Source organism: Dendrobates tinctorius, unplaced genomic scaffold (assembly GCF_039654945.1).
Source record: "Dendrobates tinctorius isolate UK_male_01 unplaced genomic scaffold, ASM3965494v1 ptg000245l, whole genome shotgun sequence".
Classification (NCBI taxonomy): Eukaryota; Metazoa; Chordata; class Amphibia; order Anura; family Dendrobatidae; genus Dendrobates; species Dendrobates tinctorius.
In genome coordinates, this window is record NW_027361912.1 from 5,285,141 (window position 1) to 5,309,350 (window position 24,210).

At 45.1% G+C, this 24,210-nt stretch overlaps 1 protein-coding gene across 2 annotated transcripts in view; it reads right to left on the reverse strand.

Annotated features, from left to right (window-relative positions):
* The window catches only part of DPYSL2 (dihydropyrimidinase like 2), a 115,879-nt gene that overhangs the window by 27,122 nt on the left and 64,547 nt on the right, over positions 1–24,210 (reverse strand). For both annotated transcript variants that reach the window (XM_073557138.1, XM_073557139.1), the window contains exons 5-9: positions 21,944–22,005; positions 16,299–16,379; positions 10,187–10,255; positions 8,458–8,578; positions 6,964–7,120 (exon numbers count right to left, since the gene is read on the reverse strand). In XM_073557138.1, the coding sequence (XP_073413239.1) occupies positions 6,964–7,120; positions 8,458–8,578; positions 10,187–10,255; positions 16,299–16,379; positions 21,944–22,005 (490 nt within the window). The remainder of the gene's footprint in view (positions 1–6,963; positions 7,121–8,457; positions 8,579–10,186; positions 10,256–16,298; positions 16,380–21,943; positions 22,006–24,210) is intronic.

Consider the following 24,210-nt stretch of genomic DNA (forward strand, 5'->3'; position numbering starts at 1 on the left):
AGTAATAATGCCTCTGTACTCAAAAAATCTCACATGAACTTGGATAGTCCCAAAAGTAACAATCATGATGTTATATCTACCGTAAGTGTTCAGGGCTCTCTCAAATGTAATCCAGATGAAAATAATAAGAGTACATCAGCCAAAAATTATCACATGTGTTAAGAGAGCACCGGACACCGAGACACCTCATGAAACTAGGACATCACAATTGACTGTGAAAAAGATTGGCAGCACAGTTGGAATAGTTCAATCAGCAATAGTACATCATAAATGAATAATTACCCGTCATGCTTCCAAATGTGAGCGCAGGAGAAACAAACCCCGACGTACGTTTCGATGTATTAACCTTCCTCAGGAAGCTATTGCTGATTGAACTATTTCAACTGTGCTGCCAATCTTTTTCACAGTCAATTGTGATGTCCTAGTTTCATGAGGTGTCTCGGTGTCCGGTGCTCTCTTAACACATGTGATAATTTTTGGCTGATGTACTCTTATTTTTTTCATCTGGATTACATTTGAGAGAGCCCTGAACACTTAGATATAACATCATGATTGTTACTTTTGGGACTATCCAAGTTCATGTGAGATTTTTTGAGTACAGAGGCATTATTACTTTGTCCCGCATGTGCCCATTGTGATAGCAGCCCACTTTAGCTACATTTCCTGATATTTGGGTCACTTCTATTGTGTATGTACCCTCTTTTTACACAGTCTGCTCATTCAATTAGTGTTATCTTTTTGCATGTATGTACATCTTGTCATTTTTCTATGACTAATAAAATTTGATATTTTTGTAAATTAGCATAGACTCTATTTTCTCCAATGACTGGTTGGTGCGTTCAGTTTGTCCGTTGGATTCCGGGTGATAGGCAGAGGAGAATGACAACGTGACCCCCAACTTCATACAAAACGCTCTCCAAAACCTGGCCACAAATTGCACACCCCTGTCCGACACCACATTCACAGGCACTCCATGCAGTCGAACAATGTGCTGTATAAACAAGCGGGTCAAGGTTTCAGCAGATGGTAATGCAGGTAATGGCACAAAGTGGGCTTGCTTAGAAAATCTATCAACCACTACCCATACCACTGAGTTGCCCTTGGAAGCTGGAAGATTAGTGATAAAGTCCATGGACAGGTGTGTCCATGGTTTATCCGGAATTGGCAAAGGCACCAATTCCCCGGCCAGCCGGACCTGAGAGCTTTTAGAGCGCGCGCACACCCCACAAGTATTCAAAAACCTTTTTATATCAGTACCCATAGAGGGCCACCAAAAACCCCTAAGCTACTGCCCCCCGGGTAGCTGCAATACCAGGGTGTGCACTTAACATAGAGTCATGAAATTCTTGAAGGAGAGTGGGACGGAATTGTTCGGGTACAAACAATTTACCTGGGGGTTTATTCCTGGGAGCTTGTGCTTCCAGAATCTTTCTCTGTAACTCAGAGAAGATTTCGGCTACAACCACTCCCGGTTGAAGAATAGAGGAAGGAGGTTCTGGAGGGGACACAGAATCAAAACTTCGGGATAAGGCATCCACCTTTACATTTTTAGACCCTGGTCGGAACATGATGGTAAAATGAAATCGAGAAAAAAAAAAAAAAAAGTGCCCACCGAGCCTGTCTGGGGGTCAATCTCTTAGCAGACTCGATATAGGCCAGGTTTTTATGATCAGTGATGACCGTAATGGGATGAGCGGCCCCCTCCAAAAAATGCCTCCATTCTTCGAAGGCCAATTTAACTGCTAACAATTCCCTGTTACCGACATCATAGTTTCTCTCAGCCGAAGAGAACTTCTTAGAGAAAAAGGCACAGGGTTTGAGGTTAGTCAGGGTAGAGGGGCCCTGTGACAATACTGCCCCCACCTCCGAAGCGTCGACCTCGACGATAAAAGGTCTTGACGAATCGGGTTGTACCAACACAGGGGCTGTAGTAAAACACTTCTTTAATGCCAGGAAGGAATTTTTTGTGACCACGGACCAATTTTTTACATCTGCCCCTTTAACAGTGAGGTCCGTCAAGGGTTTCACCACCTGCGAGAACCCTTTAATGAACTTCCAATAATAATTAGCGAAGCCCAGAAATCGCTGCAACCCCTTCAGGTCATGAGGCTGCACCCAATCTGTAATGGCCTGAACCTTCCCTGGATCCATGCGGAATCCCTCCCCGGATACAATTACACCCAGAAAAGATAGCTCTTGCATAAAAAATGAGCACTTCTCCAGCTTAGCATATAAATGGTTCTCCCGGAGTCTCATAAGCACCGAACGCAGATGATGCAAGTGTGACTGACTGTCCTCAGAGTAAATCAAGATGTCATCCAGGTAAATGACTACGTAACGTCCAATCAAGTCAGAAAAAACAACATTAATAAAGTTCTGAAAAACCGCAGGAGCATTAGTGAGGCCGAAGGGCATAACCAGGTTTTCAAACAGCCCCTCAGTTGTCAGGAACGCTGTTTTCCATTCGTCCCCCTCCCGGATCCTTATAAGGTTATAAGCCCCTCGTAGATCGGGCTTAGAAAACCATTTGGCCCCCGTGAGTCGATTGCATTGATCAGGAATCAACGGGAGAGGGTACGTGTTCTTAACAGTAATTTTGTTCAGTTCTCGAAAGTCGAGGCACGGTCGCAACCCACTATCTTTTTTCTTTACAAAGAAAAACCCTGCTGCCACGGGTGAGACCGAGGGCCGAATATGCTCCTTGCGAAGGCTTTCTTTAATGTACTCTTTCATAGCTTGCCGCTCAGGCCCGGACAAATTAAACAAACGAGCCTTGGGTAATTTGGCTCCAGGTACTAAATCGATAGCACAATCATATGGTCTATGTGGTGGGAGCGCCTCAGCCTCGTTTTCGGAAAACACATCTTTAAAGTCTCTCAGGTACTCGGGAATACCCTCCAGACCGACAGATGACACAGATACAGATTTTATCGGATTGACAAAAGGAACCGGGTTACAACACAGATCAACATCATTACATCCCCATCGGGTGATCTCCCCCTTCACCCAATCAATAAGAGGATTGTGGCGTTGCAACCAGGGCATTCCCAATACCAGTCCTGCAGGCAGATTATTCATAATGAAACAACTTAAATTCTCCACATGAGTGGAACCCACTTTCATAGAAAAAACTTCAGACATAAAACAAATTCCATCCCGGGTAAGAGGGGATGAATCCACAGCCACAATTTTAACAGGGTCTTTTAACCTGACTGTCCATATCTTATTAAGAGTCACAACTTGGGCATCAATCAGATTATTGGAGGAACCCACAGTCGACAAAGGCGGTGGTCATAACAGGACCGCCAGCAATTTCCAATTCAACCTGGAGCACCATTTTGATACGTGAGAAAAAATGTACCTGGGAGTCTGGACAACCTCCTCGATTGTTGCCCAGACTCAGTCGTTTCTCTGATGGTTTCTCTGAAGAAGGGCAGGAGGGGCAATTCCTTTTCCAATGTCCAGAGGCTCCACAGTAAAAGCATAGTAGGTTGTCTCTACGGTGCCTTCTCTCTTTCTCCTTAACCGAGACTGACCCAACCTCCATGGGCTCAGATACAGGTGCAGTGTCACACAATTTGGGGTACAAGGGAGACTCTTGTTGCATCATTCCTCTAGCACGGAGTCTCCGGTCCATACGGACCGCCTGCATCATGGCGTCCTCCAGGGTATCAGGAGGCAGATGTAATGCCAGAGCGTCCTGCAGACGGTCAGACAGGCCCCTGCAAAACAACCCTCTCAGGGCAGCGTCGTTCCAGGATACTTCAGACGTCCAACGTCTAAACTCTGAGCAGAACCATTCAGCGGAGTGTCTCCCCCGTGTCACACTCATCACCATATCCTCTGCCAGACACACTATTAGGCTCATCATAAATGTGCCCCAGAGCCTCAAAGAACAAATTCACAGACATACATTCAGGAGCAGAAGAAGAGAGAGAAAGCCCATGCCTGTGGAGCCCCCCCGAAGTAGGGAAATAATGACCCCCACCCTCTGGAACTCATCCCCGGAGGAGCGGGGCCTTAGAGAAAAAAAAAAAGCTTGCATCCTTCTCTGAAAGACCTGAACTCCTTTTTATCCTCTGAGAAAGGGTCTGGCAATTTGTCCGGAGATTCGGGGGATGCCAATGACACATCTCTACCCCCAGAACTCGAAGCCCCTGCATCGACAGCCCCCTGCACAGTAACAACCTGGGTCATCGTGCGCTGTTCCACATTAAGTTTGTGGAACATTTGGGTCAGGTGCTTGACCTGATCAGCCAAAGCTTGTATGGGATCCATGAGGATAACACTTTTTTTTTTTTGCTCCCTTTCAGAGAAGAAAAAAAAAAAAAAAAAAAAGAACTGAAATGGTCAGCTATAATGTCAGGAACACCGCACTGCACTCGCTCACTGAGCCAGTGCGCGTGTCCTGAGTACAAAAACAATGCTCAAAGATACCTGTGGAGCAGGGCAGCAGCGGTGACAATGCATGCTTCAAAGTATCAGGACCTGAAGCATGTGACTGCTGGGGGTGTGGCCTAAGCGCCACAGAGCTAGGAGCTGCAGGGAAACTCCTAGAAAGGTAACTACGGGACAGGTTACCAAGGGGCATAGACAGGGGCGGAAACCAGATCAAGCCGGGGTCAATGCACGAGATAGCAGGAGAGTACCAAAGGGTTAGACAGAGCGGATAGATCAGAAAACCAGAACGGGCAATAGACGGTACAATAGGGACAAACTGTAGCGGAGTAACAATAGCCAAGCCAGGAGGTCAGAACCGGAGAAGACAATAGTACCTAAAACGTGAGACGGAGTTCAGAGTGAGAGGACAGACCGGGTCATAGACGGGAATCAAACAAGCAATGCAATACACTCACACCAGAGGGGTCGGTCAGACACACAGCCAGAATAACAGTATAGCTGACAGAGAATGGTAGTCTGGAGTGAGTAAAAATACCCCTCCCAGATCCAAAGAGAGGCCGGCAAAAGTTAACCCTGTGAGAACAGGACATTAACCTTGTCCTAACCATGACAGAAGCATTTCAAGGTCCTGGAGTGGCCTAGCCAGTCTCCAGACCTAAACCCAATAGGAGGGAGCCGAAACTCAATGTTGAACAGCAACAGCCCGGAAACCTGAAAGATCTGGAGAAGATCTGTATGGAGGAGTGGGCAGAAATCCTTGCTGCAGTGTGTGAAAATGTGGTCAGGATCTACAGGAAACATCTCACCTCTGTAATTGCAAACAACGGTTTCTGCACCAAATATTAAGTTCTGTTTTTCTATTGTACCAAATACTTATTTTATGCAATAACATGCAAATTAATTATGGAAAAATTATACAATGTGATTTTCTGGATTTTTATTTTTAGATTTTGTCTCTCACAGTTGAAGTGTACCTAAGATAAAGCTAAATCAGTAGTGTATGAAATACTTAATTTCGCCCTCTGTACATTAAAAAAATATGTATTATATTTTGTGATTCTTTTGTTATATACGATCTGTATTAAAAATCAAAATTGAAATCTTGTAATTTTTCCACTGGCCACCAGGATTATTTTAAAATTCAAACAAAAAAGGAAGCACCCTGTAGCGCCATAGCATGCAAACATGAAATATGAAAAATGAATTGCATCACTGCATTAGAAGTATGAAAAATTGAGAAAGCTTAGCGCATAAAAGTGGCCAATTTTATGTGTACCTGGAAGCCACGGTAAGGCACTTCTCGTTTTCCAGGACCCTATCTATGCCAATCCTCACTTAGACTGAAGTCATCATCTGAATGCGAACCTATATACAAACCCTCTGTTTAGACTGAAGCCTATATCTCTGTGGAGCGGTAGTGGCCCTGCTTTAATTAAAAACGCCTGCAGCTAACAGGTGGAGTGCTCAGTCAGAAGGTTAATGAATACACATTTCAAAAACTGACCGTCACATCCAAGTATAAGCATAGTGTGAACAGGTGCTTAACCTAGAGTCACCAACTCATATACACTTCAAACAAAAAAAGAAGCACACTGTAGCGCCATTACATGCTTATGCTTGGATGTGACGGTCAGTTTTTGAAATCTGTATTCATTAACCTTCTGACTGAGCACTCCACCTCATAGCCGCAGGTGTTTTTAATCAAAGCAGGGCCACTACCGCTCCACAGAGATATAGGCTTCAGTCTAAACAGAGGATTTACATAAGTTCCCATTCAGATGGAGACTTTAGTCTAAGTGAGCATTGGCCCAGATAGGGTCCTGGAAAACGAGAAACGCCTTATCGTGGCTTCCAGGTACACATAAAATTGGCCACTTTATGCGCTAAACTTTCTCAATTTTTCATATTTCTAATGCAGTAATGCAATTCATTTTTCATATTTCATGTTTGCATGTTATGGCGCTACAGAGTGCTTCCTTTTTTTTTTTTTTTGAGTGTATATGAGTTGGTGACTCTAGGTTAAGCACCTGTTCACACAATGTTTATGCTTGGATGTGACGGTCAGTTTTTGAAACCAGGATTATTTTAGACTTATACATGCTGTCTTTTCAGGAAGTTTTCAGCAGGATCCTTATCAGAGGCAGGGTTATAAACATCTGATCCAGGCTCACAATGCTGACATTTGTTGGCCAATGGATGTAATGTTTCATAAACTGTTGTGTGACCTCAACACCGCCATCCTCCATCAAAACTCCACAAGTAAGGCCGGGGTCACACTGCGAGAAACTTGCACGAGTTTCGCGCCTCAATACCTGGCACTTCCGCCAGCACTCAGGACCGTAATGTGCGGCTACATGTATTTCTATGCAGCTGTGCGCTCCGGTCCGAGTGCCGGCGGCAGTGACGGGTATTGGGACACTACTTTCTCGCACGTGCGACCCCGGCCTCACGGAGAACCGCTTACTCAAAATGCTCATCCACAGAGGACAACACGTTAAATACGACATTTCCTTGTATTATAGGACACGGCAGGACTATTCTTCCGCAGAAAGCGGCACTCACCAGGCTAGGAGGGAGTTGAGAAAATCAGGAGTACTAGGATCGGGGCTCAGAGGCGGAGATGTGACAAAGGCCGCAGCTTTTGCCCAGTTTTTGCTCCAGTAGTGGGAGCCGTCCGTACCCAAACTTGCAGTGACTGGCTCCCCATAGACAACCGCGCCTGTCACCAGGGAATAAAACGGGCTGATGTGAACATTACGGCATTAAGGTGATCCTGTGACATCAGGGTCTGGGTGAGGCAGTGCTACTCCCTACATAGAAATGGATGGACACTATGCAGCACTTCCTCTAATATGGCTAAATGAAAGAATATCACTTCCTGCATTAATTATGCCACTTTTAAAAGGAATCTGTCAGTGGGTTGTTGCTACGTAATGAGAAAGCAGCACAATGTACGCGCAGAGACCCTGATTCCAGTGATATGTCACTTACTAGGCTGTGTTTTGCTTTTTCAATACAATCAGCATTTTCTCGGCTGGAGATTATCACTACAGTACTAGGTGTCTAGAGCCTCAGTCTAACCACACCCCCACCACTGACTGGCTGCTTTTTATATATTGACAGAAAGCAGCCAATCAGTGGTGTGGGCGGGGTTATACACAGCTCAGCATTCTGAGCTCTGCTAGATTAGCAGCAGAGAAAATTGTTATTGCTGTACCCAGTAAATTAAATGATACATCGCCGGAATCAGGGTCCCTGCATCATACCATTGTCAGATTACATAGCAAAAACTTTAAAGGGAATGTTATCAGAAAATGGCCAACTATTTAAATCAGGATCTTATGTTACATGTATTTTTGAAATAATTTTGTCAATGTTTTTATATATCAGTCTGTATTAAAAATATATATATACGTTTGCAATCTTGCAATTTTTACACTGTCCATTGGGGCTATTGTATTATTCAGTGTCATTGTCCTTTCAGGAAGAGTTTTCAGCAGGCTCCTTATCATCAGACTCGGCATTTACAATGACTGATCACACCTCTACACAGCTCATAACACAGGATCCACCAATCAGAATAGGTGCTATTACAGCTCACCTCCTCCTTTTCCTGTCACAATGACTTTTGCACACGCTCATTAGATGCTTCAAATCCAAAAAAAAAATAGGATCACGTACTACTGTTCATTGGGGCTACTGTACATGTGAATTTCCTGAAATTTATAGGAAGTTAAAATCTAAAAACAGTGTGAAAATTGCAAGATTTGTCATTTTTATTTTTAATACAGATTGGAGATATGAAAAGAAAAAAAAAATGATAAAAATTAAAAAAAAAAATAAAAACACAAAACAATATTTGTCATTGTCTGATGATGTATTCCCTCTCTGTGTGAATGGAGCGGTAATGAGCATGTGCGACCACCACTTCTATAGCCAGTGGATGGAGCAGTGGTCGCACATGCTCACTACCGCTTCATTCACCCCAGGGTCTTTAAGACCCCATTCTCATAACTTCCAAGGGTAGGACCTGCAGTAGTTGTACTCGGGACTCACCTTTTTTCCTGGATTGTGCGATCACTTCGGCGGAGCTCTTGCTCATCACCTTGGTGACATAGAGCGGACAGTTCGTCTGGTTGGCGATGGTGATGGAGCGATTGACGGCTTCTGCCTCCACCTATACAGGGATGGGAACCGTCAGCCACACTGGGAGCATTTCTATACACAGCTAATAGATGTGCAATCAATAGAAAAATCACACCAATTATCATTTCTGAACCTCACCAAAAAACCCTCACATGCATCAATTAAAGGGGAACGCCACATTCACAATGACTGATAACCCCTTTTCCCCCAGACTATAAACAGATTGCAATATTCTGCCGCTAGAACCATCCGCTTCTTATGGAGGACCCAGCATATCCACAGAATTGTGCGGATCACTTACTTCTATAGAAATTGTGTAATTCCTGAAACCTCCAGCGGCGACGCTGTAGGAAAATTAAACATTTCTTCTGGGTTATCTTACAGATTACAGTTGATCAATGAGGGATCGGTGTGATCAGATCACGGTGCTTCTGTCAAAAGAGACTATCCCAAGTAGAACATATCTTTTAAAAGGAAATGCGTTATCAGGAAATTACCGATTATTTTAATCAGGTTTGGTTTTTTTTCTTTTACAAATTTCATAATTTTTTCTACACCAAAAATAAAACATTAAAAATTGTGCACACTGGTCACATAATTTAAAGTACTATTTACTGTGGGAACTTTTTACTTGTGTAAAAGTAAAAAACTGAGCCTGCTCTAATTTGGGAAAAGGTCATTCTGGAGGAAGGGGGAGAAAGTGAGCTGTAACCTCACCTATTGTGAATGGTGGATCATGTGTAATCTACTGTATATAGAGGTGTTATCGGACATTGTACAGGAGGAAGAGGTGAGCTGTGACATCACCTATTGTAAATGGCAAATCCTGTGTTGTTTACTGTATATAGAGGTGTTATCAGTCATTGTACAGGAGGAGGAGGTGAGCTGTGACATCACCTATTGTGAATGGGGTATCCTGTGTTATCTACTGTATATAGAGGTGTTATCAGACATTGTACAGGAGGAAGATGTGAGCTGTGACATCACCTATTGTGAATGGCGGATCCTGTGTTATCTACTGTATATAGAAGGGAAATAAGACATTTTTTTGGAAGGAGGCGAGCTGTAATATCACCAATTGTGAATGATGCATTCCCCTGTTCCCTACTATATATATGTGTTACCTTTCATTGTAATCCTGCCTATGATGACAATGCGACTGGCGATTTAACCCTGATTTTACCCTTTCCTATCCAATATTGCACCAGGTTCAACACTATGATTTTCCTGTTCTGCTCTGATGTCGGAAGACGTCTGACATGTTTTATGTTGCATTTGTTCTTATTAGTAGCGCAGGTTGTACTTTCTATTTCTCAACAGGCCATGTGTCTTGAAAAAAAAAAAAAAATAAAAATCAGGAATAAAATCTAATTGTAAAGGGTTAAAAAAATAGGTCATTTTCTGATGACACATTTACTTTAAAGGAATTTACTTAATTGAACCCTAATTATCTATAGATGATCATAAAAGAAGGGTCCTGCAATAGGCCTTTATTACACAGGATCATAGGCTATGAATGGGCAGGGACTAATGTGACGCATGGACCTGTAGTTCTTCAGAGAGTTGTGTGTGTAACTGCCCCAATGTCATAAGTCACCACATCCAGCACACCGAGGCCTACAGGTAAGAATACACTCACCTCTTCTGGTCGGCTCAGGACATGGCCCTCGGGGCCGGTGATTCCTTGTTCTAAGATCCTCAGTTGTTCCTGGAATAACAAAACAAAACTGTAAAATAAATGCAGGTGTATGTGGCAGAGCTGAACCTACATATAGGCCATCTAAATAATTTACAGAATCAGAAAACAATCCAAATTTTTTTATATTGTTTTATTTTCAGAAAAGGATTAAAAAGTAAAATAAAAAAAAAAAAAATACAAAAAACAAGTGTCACGTTGTGTTGATGTATGTGCTCTATGCACTGGGTAGATTTACAAACCCTAATGAGAATCTATCTTCAGAAAATGGCTATTGTTTAATCAGGTTTTTGCATTTCATGTATTTTTTAAATATTTATTAAAAATCAAAAAACGATTCATCTTTCACTTTTCACATTGGCCACTGGAGCTTCTTTTAGACTCATAGGACCAGATTCATCAAAGCTGTTACGGTGGCGTAAAAAAAGCATCCAAAAGTTGGATCATTTAGGGAGATAACATTTTTTAACTTTTGGTGTTCTCATGCCTTTTTTGCCCAGCTTTGACAAAGCGGGTAGGGCTGCGACAGGACGGGGCGTAGGCGATGCCCACGTGGATGAGGCAGGAAGCTTAGGCTATTGCTACTCCCGTGGGCCTGGGGTGGGATGGGGGCGTTGGCTATGCCCACGGGGCTGTTGCTACATCAGCATGGCTGGGGGGGGCTTGGCTATGCTTCTTAAGGAGCTGATGCTACGCCTGTGGGGCTGAGGTGGATGGGGGCGTTGGCTATGCTTATTACGGGGCTGAGGCGGGATGGGGATGTTGGCTATGCCCACGTTACTGTTGCTATTCCTGCAGGGCTGGGGAGGGATGGGGGGCATTGCCCATGGGACTGATGCTACACCTGCACGGCTGACACGGGACGGGAGTGTTGGCTATGCCCACGGGGCTGTTGCTATGCCTGCACAGCTGGGGCGGGATGGGGGAGATGGCTACGCCCACGGGGCTGTTGCTATGCCTGCACAGCTGGGGCGGGATGGGGGTGATGGCTATGCCCACGGGGCTGTTGCTATGCCTGCACAGCTGGGGCGGGATTGGGGTGTTGGCTATGCCAACGGGGCTGTTGCTACGTCGGCATGGCTGGGGGGGGCTTGGCTATGCTTGTTACAGGGCTGTTGCTACGCCCGCACAGTTGGAACAGGATGGGGGCGTTAAGCTATGCATATGGAGCTGTTGCAACGCCTGCGGGGCTGGGGTGTTAGCTATGCCAGCTGTTATACCTGCGGGGTTGAGTAAGGATGGGGGTGTTGGCTATACCCCACGGCTGGGGCGGGATGGGGAGTTGGCTATGCTTACAGGGTTGTTGTTACTCCCGCGAGCTAGAGGGGGATTGGCTATGCAAACAGGGCTGTTCTATGTCTGTTGGGCTTGGGTGGGATGGAGGTGTTGGCTATGCACAGGGCTGTTCTATGCCTGTTGAACTGGGGTGGGATGGGGGCGTTGGCTATGCACAGGGCTGTTCTATGCCTGTTGAACTGGGGTGGGATGGAGGCGTTGGCTATGCACAGGGCTGTTCTATGCCTGTTGAACTGGAGTGGGATGGAGGCGTTGGCTATGCACAGGGCTGTTCTATGCCTGTTGAACTGGGGTGGGATGGAGGCGTTGGCTATGCACAGGGCTGTTCTATGCCTGTTGAACTGGGGTGGGATGGGGGCGTTGGTTATGCACAGGGCTGTTCTATGCCTGTTGAACTGGGGTGGGATGGAGGCGTTGGCTATGCACAGGGCTGTTCTATGCCTGTTGAACTGGGGTGGGATGGAGGCGTTGGCTATGCACAGGGCTGTTCTATGCCTGTTGAACTGGGGTGGGATGGAGGCGTTGGCTATGCACAGGGCTGTTCTATGCCTGTTGAACTGGGGTGGGATGGGGGCCTTGGTTATGCACAGGACTATTCTATGCCTGTTGAACTGGGGTGGGATGGGGGCACTGGTTATGCACAGGGCTGTTCTATGCCTGTTGAACTGGGGTGGGATGGGGGCACTGGTTATGCACAGGGCTGTTCTATGCCTGTTCGGCTGGGATGGGGGCGTTGGTTATGCACAGGGCTGTTGCTACATCCGCAGGGCTGGGGCAGGACAGGGGTGTTGGCTGCGCCACAAAGCTAATGCAGCAGTCAATTCAACCTGCAACAATGATATAGATTGTAGTCAACTTTGGAAAGGCAGATACTACAGAGGAGATCATCGGAGCCAAATGTTATTTTTTTTAATTACTTTTTAGGGGAATTAAATGTGAGGAGAATAGGCTCATAATATGGCCGAGTGTCAACTGTGGAGGATAGTGTAGGTCCTGCTCCTGAGGAAGACAATCCCTGGGAAAAATAATAAAGGAAAACTAGACACAGCAACAATGCTCTAACTATGACAGATGTCACTCCAGGGATCAACAGAAATGAGAAGAAAATGGAGGCAAGAGGATCGAGCCCAGCAATATCCGGTGCAAAATCCACACAAAACCCAGAGCCGGACTTAGAAAAGGTTTATTGTAATATCAGGATTATACAGACACTCTCAGTACACCAGCATCATCAGGCAAAAATAAAATAAGTAAAAACTAATTAAAAAAAATAATAATATATACCGTATATACGACGAGATTTTCAGCCCTTTTTTTGGGGAATTTGGTGGGAATGTCAGGTCAAACATACCGGTCCTGGCACAGTCTCTGCAGCACCCAGCTTCTCTGCGATCTCATGGTACCGCTCATTACACTCATGAATATGCGCATATTCATGAGGTGTAATGAGTGGTACCACGTGACCGCTGAAGGCAGGAAGGGAGATCGCGGAGAAGCTGCGGGCTGCAGAGACCGTGCTAGAACCGGTAAGTATAGCGATACTCACCTGTCCGGGTCCATCGCTGCTTGCTGCTGTCTGGCACATCATCTGTCAGTGACGTTCAGACAGCAGAGGGTGCGGTGACGTGTCAGTGCGCGCCGCGCCCCCTGCAGTCTGAAGTCACTGACAGATGACGTGCCAGACAGCAGCAAGCAGCGGCACCTGGCCCCAGCGACGGAGAGGTGAGTATGTCATTTTTTTTTATTTTTAAATGCAGCAGCGGCAGCACGTGGGGGCAAAATGAATGGAGCATCTTATGGGGGCATAATGTATGGAGCATCTTATGGGAGCAGCATATAGGGGCATAATGTATGGAGCATCTTATGGGAGCAGCATATAGGGGTATAATCTATGGAGCATCTTATGGGAGCAGCATATAGGGGTATAATCTATGGAGCATCTTATGGGGGCAGCATATAGGGGCATAATCTATGGAGCATCTTATGGGGGCAGCATATGGGGGCATAATGTATGGAGCATCTTATGGGAGCAGCATATAGGGGTATAATCTATGGAGCATCTTATGGGGGCAGCATATAGGGGCATAATCTATGGAGCATCTTATGGGGGCAGCATATGGGGGCATAATCTATGGAGCATCTTATGGGGTCAGCACATAGGGGCATAATCTATGGAGCATCTTATGGAGGCAGCATATAGGGGTATAATGTATGGAGCATTTTATGGGGGCAGCATATGGGGCCATAACCTTTATGGAGCAGCATATGGGCATAATCTATGGAGCATCTTATGGGGCATTATTAACCTTTGGGCAGCATTGTATGTGGTGTATTTTGTATGGAGCATCTTATGGGGCCATCACGAACTGTATGGAGCATTATATGGGGTTCCTGATTCAATCTGGATATTCAAAAACATTTAACTTACTGATGTCTCAATTAATTTTACTTTTATTGGTATCTATTTTTATTTTTTAAATTTACCAGTAGCTGCTGCATTTTCCACCCTAGACTTATACTCGAGTCAATGAGTTTTCCCAGCTTTTTGTGGCAAAATTAGGGGGGGGGGGACTTATACTGGAGTGCATACGGTATTATTTATTATAGCTCGCAGTGCAAAAATCAAGCCATTTTACAGGTCCATTAACAGAACAAAAAAGGTTATAGGTCCTTTAAAATGGTTACACAACACTTTTTTTTTGGGGGGGGGAATTTTTAAGAGCACCAACACAAAAACAAAAAAAAAAAAATTAAAAAAGTGCCTTTTCATCTCCAAGATCATATCAAAATATCTAGTAGGTATAATAATAATACTAACAAATATCTCCAATTAGCAATGTGGTATAGTTCTTCTGATTTTCTGTCTCTTTCCTCGCGTGCAGGACCTTAGGTATCCATGGTAACGACCACTGATATAGTGACAGTTCGCTAGTTGCTAGTGTTCATAACCATGACTACCTACGATCCTGCAATGCCTGCACATGAGGAAAGAGGCAATAGCGAATCAGAAGAACTGTACTACATTTCTAATTGGAGTTAACAGATAATACTATTTCTACATCTAGAAATATTGGGACAGGATCTTGGAGATGGGCGTACACCGTTAAGTTTGGTATGGTTTTACATTGTAACAAGCTGGAAAATCAGGTTGGTGGGCAATTTGTACTGTAAAAAATAGACCTCAGCAACTTTCTGACAGCGGGCGTGCATATACGCCGATGTCGGACTCCCTCCCTTTGATGTGGGATCGGGTGCTGAGCCCACATCTTTTGCCGGGACATGTCAGCTGTTTTGAACAACTGCTATGTGCTCGCCATAGCTTCGGGTGGAATCGTGATCCACCCGCGGCTATTAACCCATTAAATTCCACTGTCAAACGCTGACTGCAGCATTTAACAAGTGCTTCCAGGAATCGCGACGGAAATACGCTCAGCGGTGACCAGGTCAACGTGATCGTGGGTCACCAGTTAGTTGGCATGACAGCTACAGGTCTCCTGGAGACCTCTATGGCTGTCAGTAACGGCATGCTGTGAGCGCCACCCAGTGGTCTGCGCTCATAGCAAGTGAGTAATTCTAGTACATAGAGGCGATCTGATCATCGCCTGTATATAGAAGAGCCGATTGGGTTGTGGCAGCTTTTAGCCTCCCATGGAGACTATTGAAGCATGCCAAAAGTTTAAAAAAAAAAAAAAGTTTTTAAAAAAATATAAAATCTAAATCACCCTCCTTTCAAAATAAGATAAAAAAAAAAAAAAAAATCACAAACACACATATTTGGTATCGCCGGGTTCAGAATCGCCCGATCTATCAATAAAAAAAGGATTAACCTGATCGCTAAACGGAGTAGTGAGAGAAAAACTCAAAACGCCAGAATTACGTTTTTTTGGTCGCCGCGACATTGCATTAAAATGGAATAACGGGCGATCAAAAGAACGTATCTGCACAAAATTGGTATCATTAAAAATGTCAGCCTGACCCGCAAAAAATGAGCCCTCACCCAACCTGAGATCACGAAAAATGAAGACAGTACGGGTATCGGAAAATGGCGAAATTTTTTTTTTTTTTTTTTTTTTTTTTTTTAAACAAAGTTAGGATTTTTTTTTTTCACCACTTAGATAAAAAATAACCTAGACATGTTTGGTGTCTATGAACTCGTAATGACCTGGAGAATCATAATGACAAGACTGTTTTAGCATTTAGTGAACCTAGAAAAAAAGCCAAGCAAAAAACAAATGTGGGTTTGCATTTTTTTTTTGCAATTTCACCGCACTTGGAATTTTTTTTCCTGTTTTCTAGTACACGACATGGTAAACCCAATGGTGTCTTTCAAAAGTACAACTCGTCCCGCAAAAAACAAGCCCTCACATGGCCATATTGACGGAAAAATGAAAAAATAGTTATGGCTCTGGGAAGAAGGGGAGCAAAACCGAAAAAAGCTCTGGGGGTTAAGGGATTAAAAAAAACAAAATCAGTACATTATAGGGGTAAACTACAACCACACCCAGAAAAAAAGAATGAACCTGATAGGGTTGTGTTGACAGAAACATAATAATGTCATGACTCTTGGAATAAGGGGAGGGGCAACAAAAATAGAAAATTGCCCACAATAAAGAGGTTAACAATGATCCACTTTGAAGCAAAAAAAAAGAAAAAAAAAAAAAGAAACTACTCCACAATTTAAAATAATAATGTAAAAAGAGTTAAAATGGTCAATGAAAGGTTACATGTCCCCCCCAAAAAAAGAAAAAAGCCGCCTCACCTCATAGATGACGTCACCGTTCTCAGCATGTACTTGTCCGATGGCTCCAATATCCCGGATGGTGCTGAACACCTCGTAGATCTGAAAAAGAGTTATGTGATCAGAAATAGGTGGCAAAATGTTAAAATAAATAAAAAAAAGTATATATTATATTATTTATTTTTATTATTATATTTATATATATTTATTATAATAATAAATAATACATCACAACATAATGCATTGCCATATATAATCAGAGTGCAAAATAAGGGTCCGGGAGCTGACGAGAACGCCCCGAGTCCAAGCACAAACTGTAACCCTCAGACGTTCGCTCCTCGGCTTTGGCCACGGGACAGAGCTACTATCACTTACATATAGATTGGCCGCACAGACACAAGTCTCACTCTGTGCAGAACTGGTGGAGATTTGGTCCTTGGCGCCACATTTATCGAGAGCCGCGCGCTAAGGAAAGTGAGAAATGTGCCTCGTTGTACTTCACAGAACTTTTGGTTAAAGGACGTGTGTCATCAGAGAAATGACCCCTGGATTAAGTCAGGTTTTTATAATAAATGTCTTTAAGAAGAAAGATGAAAAAAAAAATCTATTTTAAATATATTACAGTCTCAAGGGGGCTTCTTCAGAGAAAATAACTTTGCAGAATGTATAGGGATTGGATGGAAGAGGAAAGGGGTAAGGTTATTTTCTCTCTCTTCCTTTTCTAAAGAGATCAGCTTTCAGCAGTCTCATTATCATCACAGACAAGGTCACAATGTCAACCATCACCTCTAGACATCACAGGATCCACCATTCACAGTAGCTTATGTCACAGCTCACCTCCTCCTGTACAATGACTGATACCAGGATCCACAATTTACAATAGGTGATGTCACAGCTCACCTCCTCCTCCTGTACAATGATGGATTTCACCTCTATATACAGTAGATAACACAGGATCTACAAATTACAATAGGTGATGTCACAGCTCACCTCCTCCTCCTGTACAATGACTGATAACCCCTCTATATACAGTAGATAACCCAGGATCCACAATTTACAATAGGTGATGTCACAGCTCACCTCCTCCTCCTGTACAATGACGGATTTCACCTCTATATACAGTAGATAACACAGGATCCACCATTCACAATAGGTGATGTCACAGCTCACCTCCTCCTCCTGTACAATGACTGATAACCCCTCTATATACAGTAGATAACACAGGATCCACAAATTACAACAGGTGATTCACAGCTCACCTCCTCCTGTACAATGACTGATAACGCCTTTATATACAATAGACAACAGAGCATCCACCATTCACATTAGATGATGTCACAGCTCGCCTACTCCTCCTGCTATATAATGACCTTTGAACAGACTAGAGCATGCTCAGATAACACTTATTCACAAACAAATGGGGTCTAACAAGGTCTGCGTCAGATGTCGAGGAACCAGGACAATCTGATGATAAATGGGCTACTGGAACAAACCATTCATGGACAAAGCAAGAGAACCTGGATCTGATGAAATGCTACTATAACAGCAGACCAAATGAGGAGGATATATGAGGCGTATGAGGAAACTCTGGATGGATACAAGACCTCCACTGACTGAGAAACAACTAGTCACCCAACATTTCAATATCATAAAGAGAAAGCTATTATCACAGCTGGAGATGGAACAACAACAACTGCAGGTCCAGCCCACATGAAGAAGAACATGTGTAACCCCCTGAAGATCCTGATCCAACCCTGCAACTAGAGGGCGCTGCAGCTCTTCTGAGACTGAAGATCATTGAAGATAAACTACCATCAGCACCAGAGATCGACTGCCAAGGCCCAGCAAAGAAACACCACCAGACTGTATGTTAGAAGATGCCAATAGAGCACTTGCCTCAATACCTACCACCACCACCACGCAAACTAATAAACTGATCTATGCTACTGCCTCAGCCATCATGGAAATGCTTGTCTATACAACCAGCAAGAACAACAGAAGTAACATGCCCCCCTCGGAAAAGAAGACTGGAAACAAAGATCAAGGTGACACGAAATGAAATCAGTCAGCCAACAGAAATACAGACGGGTGTAAAGATCAAGAATAAGACCAAACTGGACAAGTACGAAGGCCTGACCCCAGCTGAAGCCCTAGAGACTGCTAAACAAAGGCTCACAGCCCTCGCTGCAAGACTAGGGAGATACACTAGAGAAGCTGAGGCCCAGAAGATAAATGCCCTGTTCTCCAAAGAACCATCCAAGGTGTACTCCCAACTACAGAGTAACGGCACAAAGGCAGCAACTCCACCAATAGCAGAGACTGAACGTTTGGGAGAAGGAAAAACACACAACACCAGTGCAATGTGGCTGCAAGATCTGAGAATGAAACACAGCAACCACCTAGAGCTAGAACTAGTCACTATTACAGAAGCAGACACCCAACATTGGGTCAAGAACATGAAGAGCTGGACAGCACCTGGCCCAGACATGGTCCACAGCTGCTGGCTAAAGAAAGTAACAGCGGTACAAGAACGCATGGCAAAGCAGAAGAACCAACTGCTAGAAGCAGGCCACCACCCTGCTTGGATAACACAAGGTAGAACAGTGCTGATCTTGAAGGATCCTCACAAAGGAACAGTTCCATCCAAATACTGCCCAATAACCTGCCTTCCAACATCATGGAAACTCCTGTCAGGAATCATAGCCACCAAGCTACATCGGGACCGACACCAGAGGCTCCAAGCACCAGCTCCTAGTAGACAGAGCAGTCGCTCAAGACTCAAGATCCAGACAGACCAATCTCAGCACAGCCTGGTTGACTACAGGAAAGCCTACGACTCAATGCCACACACATGGATCTGTGAAAGCTTGGCTCTCTACAAAGTCAACAGGAAACTAAGAACCTTCCCCAGAAACTCAATGGGGCAATGGAGAACAACATTGGAAGTCAACTAAAGACAACTAGCACAAGTGACCATCAAATGCGGCATATACCAAGGTGATGCACAGTCCCCATTGCTGTTCTGCATAGGCTTGAACCCCCTCAGTCAGATAATTACAAAGTCTGGCTGTGGATAGTTCAAGGGTGACGCGAGATGCTACGTCATCACAGGTCATTGGGAACGGGACTTGCCGGGAGCATCGCTGAGGCCTGGGGACGCCGGAAGGTGAGAATATCACAAATTTTTATTTTAATTCTATTTTTACAGGGATGTGGTACCCAGGGCCTGGAGGACAGTCTCCTCTCCTCCAGACCCTGGGTACCATCCGCACATTTTCTGCTTACTTTGCGCATGGTGGGCATAGCCACATGCAGAAAGTGGATCAATGCATTCCTATGTGTGCGGAATTCCTGCAATTCCGCACAAAGAATGAGCCTGCTGCGTATTTTTCCACGATGCGATTCTGCCGCGGAAAAATACGCAGCCTTAGCACAGCAATTCGGAATGGCATTGAATACAATGGGTTGTTTATTTTATGCGTTTTTGCGGCGAAAAAACGCGGCAAAAACGCATAAAATCTGCGGGAATTACGGACGTGTGCACACAGCCTAAGTCTAGCACCCAAAGATTGTATACCAAAAGAAAGGAGGGTGGTCGAGGCTTGATAACCATCCAAGCCACCATCACGGATGAAACAAGGAGTAATCAGGAATACATCAGAAGAATGGCACCAAAAGATGAGATGATGAGGGAAAGACTAAGGCAGCAACAGATCTGGAAGGAAGAACAGGAACAAGAAGCACCATGGCAAGACAAGCCGCTGCATAGGATGTACCGCCGACAGATAATGGAGGTGGCTGACATGGAGAAATCCTACCAATGGCTGGAGAACGCTGGACTCCGAGACAACACAGAGGCACTAATCATAGCGGCACAAACAAGAACAAGCACTAAGTACCAGATCCATAGAAGCAGGAATCTACCACACAAGACAAGACCCAAGGTGCAGACTATGCTAAGAAACCTCAGAAACCGTCCAACACATAGTGGCAGGATGCAAAATACAAGCAGGAACAGCGTATACCGAACGCCACAACCAAGTAGCGGGAATTGTATACAGGAACATCTGTACAGCATATGGCTAAGTCCCCCTAAGTTTAGGTGGGAGACCCCAGAAAATGTATTGGAGAATGAAAAAGCAAAATTCCTGTGGGACTTCAAGATCCAGACGGTTAAGCAGGTTCTGGCTAACCAACCAGACACTGTCATAGTAGACAAGGACCAGAAGACAGCAATGTTAATAGATGAGGCAGTGCCAAGTGACAGCAGCATCAGAAGGAAGATGAGAATCTGGAGAAATACCAGGGCCTCAAAGGAGACCTGGAGAAGATGTGGAAGGTGAAGGCAACAGTGATTTCAGTGGTGATAGGAGCACTTGGAGCAGTGACCCCTAACTTGGAAGAACGGCTACAACAGATCCCAGGAGCAACATCTGAGCTCTCTGTCCAGAAATGCGCAATACTGGGAACAACTAAGATCCTGCGCAGAACCCTCAAACTCCCAGGCCTCTGGTAGAGGACCCGAGAATGAGAAAGGACAACAAAGGCCACGAGTATATACGGTAGATTTTTAAAAAAAACACATTTAAACATAACTGCCCAATTTAAACAATCCCTTTAAAACGTACAGGCTGCCACACGTAAGCTCTTATCTCATTGATAATGTGACAAACAATTTCAAGTAACTGCTGCAGCCAATCAGTGACCACCGATCGTGTGTAGCCTTCACTTATTCCACCTTGCACTCTGACAGCATTGATAAGGCTCCAGCCAAAACTTTGTGTCTTGTAACGGACAATCCCTTTAAAATACGCAGGCCCCTTCGGAAAAATAAAAATAGTTCCCCAAATGCGTGTAAATTGAGCTAAAATTAATTTTTGCTATTGGGATTCATTACAAATTTTGCACAGTCTGGGATCTACAGGCTCTTTGTGTAATAAGGGTTGAAAAGAGTTTCTCTTGAGATCGCCAGTGATTAGCTGCAAGCGTTCAGTTTCTCTGCAGTGCCACCACAGGAGAAATTAGGTATTACACGGGGCCCATTCAAATCAATGTGTCTTCTATGTAACACAAACCAGGGAAGGTCCTCCAGAGAGAGATGATCAGTATAACTATACACAGAGAACCTCCCTCTATTGACTAAAAATTGTACAAAACGGTGGGTGAAAGTCAGTTTAATAAATTGGACAAATCCTTTAACTTACACATCATACTTTCATAATGCCAAAATAACGGATGTTGACCTAGGGGGTTATTTGTTTTTTGATTTATGAACTGTGTCTGGTAATACAGCATTCGAGTGCATGGGGTAGAGTTGCAATACCAGACACGGCCTCTGCTCAATGGGGGCGCTATTTCGGGGGAAAAAATTTGGCTGTTTAAGGTTTTTTTTTTTCCTGATGTCATGAACATTGATGAAACATCAGTAAAAAGCTTCCATAAACAAGTGAGAAGAGGCGGCAGAGGTCAGCACGCAGGCTGTGTCACAGGAATGCTGACTATGTGCTTTGAATGTGAGGTGGCCAGGACTCTTGGCAGGAGCCGGCTCATTCTTATTCCACACCCAGACGCGGAAAGCTGACAGGCCGAGCACAATACAGCGAGACATACACTGCCCCAACGCTGCGACTACGCCATGGGAATCCATCATCTGGGCACCAGTTTACCTGAGAGTCCATGAGCTGGTACTGGTCCTTGTACGCCATGTACACCAGGAAGGAGTTAACACCTGCAGAAAGACACAAGGGACACAGCATTAAAGGGGTTAGAAAAATATTGCTGCCTTCTTTCAGAAACAGCGCCATCCTGACTATTGCTTTTGTGTGGTATTGCACTTCTGCCACATTCACTTCAATAGAACTGAGCTGCAATACCACATACGGCCTGTGAACAGGTGTGGCGCGGTGTCTGGATAAAAAGCAGTAAGGTTTTCATAATCCTGCACAAGTCAGAGGTTAATATGAAAGTAATACTGAATATCAGATGGGAGACGTCCTGACAAATTAGGTACAATAGTCGTAGTGAGCTGCTGCTCGCGTCATATCATCCCCAGTACTTCTGAAGTAGCTCCATGTTTAACAGTGCCCCAGTAATAGTGCTGCCTCCAACAGTGCCCCAGTAATAGTGCTGCCTCCAACAGTGCCCCAGTAATAGTGCTGCCTCCAACAGTGCCCCAGTAATAGTGCTGCCTCCAACAGTGCCCCAATAATAGTGCTGCCTCCAACAGTGCCCCAGTAATAGTGCTGCCTCCAACAGTGCCCCAGCAATAGTGCTGCCTCCAACAGTGCCCCAGTAATAGTGCTGCCTCCAACAGTGCCCCAATAATAGTGCTGCCTCCAACAGTGCCCCAGTAATAGTGCTGCCTCCAACAGTGTCCCAGTAACAGTGCTGCCTCCAACAGTGCCCCAGTAATAGTGCTGCCTCCAACAGTGCCCCAGTAATAGTGCTGCCTCCAACAGTGCCCCAGTAATAGTGCTGCCTCCAACAGTGCCCCAGTGATAGTGCTACCGCCAACAGTGCCCCAGTAATAGTGCTGCCTCCCACAGTGCCCCAGTAATAGTGCTGCCTCCAACAGTGTCCCAGTAACAGTGCTGCCTCCAACAGTGCCCCAGTAATAGTGCTCCTTCCAACAGTGCCCCAGTAATAGTGCTGCCTCCAACAGTGCCCCAGTAATAGTGCTGCCTCCAACAGTGCCCCAGTAATAGTGCTGCCTCCAACAGTGCCCCAGTAATAGTGCTGCCTCCAACAGTGCCCCAGTAATAGTGCTGCCTCCAACAGTGCCCCAGTAATAGTGCTGCCTCCAACAGTGCCCCAGTAATAGTGCTGCCACCAACAGTGCCCCAATAATAGTGCTGCCTCCAACAGTGCCCCAGTAATAGTGCTGCCTCCAACAGTGCCCCAATAATAGTGCTACCTCCAACAGTGCCCCAATAATAGTGCTGCCTCCAACAGTGCCCCAGTAATAGTGCTGCCTCCAACAGTGCCCCAGTAATAGTGTTACCTCCAACAGTGCCCCAGTAATAGTGCTCCCTCCAACAGTGCCCCAGCAATAGTGCTGCCTCCAACAGTGCCCCAGCAATAGTGCTGCCTCCAACAGTGCCCCAGCAATAGTGCTGCCTCCAACAGTGCCCCAGCAATAGTGCTGCCTCCAACAGTGCCCCAGCAATAGTGCTGCCTCCAACAGTGCCCCAGCAATAGTGCTGCCTCCAACAGTGCCCCAGTAATAGTGCTGCCTCCAACAGTGCCCCAGTAATAGTGCTACCTCCAACAGAGCCCCAGTAATAGTGCTACCTCCAACAGTGCCCCAGTGATAGTGCTACCTCCAACAGTGCACCAGTAATAGTGCTACCTCCAACAGTGCACCAGTAATAGTGCTACCTCCAACAGTGCCCCAATAATAGTGCTACCTCCAACAGTGCCCCAGTGATAGTGCTACCTCCAACAGTGCCCCAATAATAGTGCTACCTCCAACAGTGCCCCAGTGATAGTGCTACCTCCAACAGTGCCCCAATAACAGTGCTACCTCCAACAGTGCCCCAATAACAGTGCTACCTCCAACAGTGCCCCAATAACAGTGCTACCTCCAACAGTGCCCCAATAACAGTGCTACCTCCAACAGTGCCCCAATAACAGTGCTACCTCCAACAGTGCCCCAATAACAGTGCTACCTCCAACAGTGCCCCAATAACAGTGCTACCTCCAACAGTGCCCCAATAACAGTGCTACCTCCAACAGTGCCCCAATAATAGTGCTACCTCCAACAGTGCCCCAATAATAGGGCTACCTCCAACAGTGCCCCAATAATAGGGCTACCTCCAACAGTGCCCCAATAATAGTGCTACCTCCAACAGTGCCCCAATAATAGTGCTACCTCCAACAGTGGTGCTACCTCCAACAGTGCCGCTACCTCCAACAGTGCCCCAGTAAAAGTGCT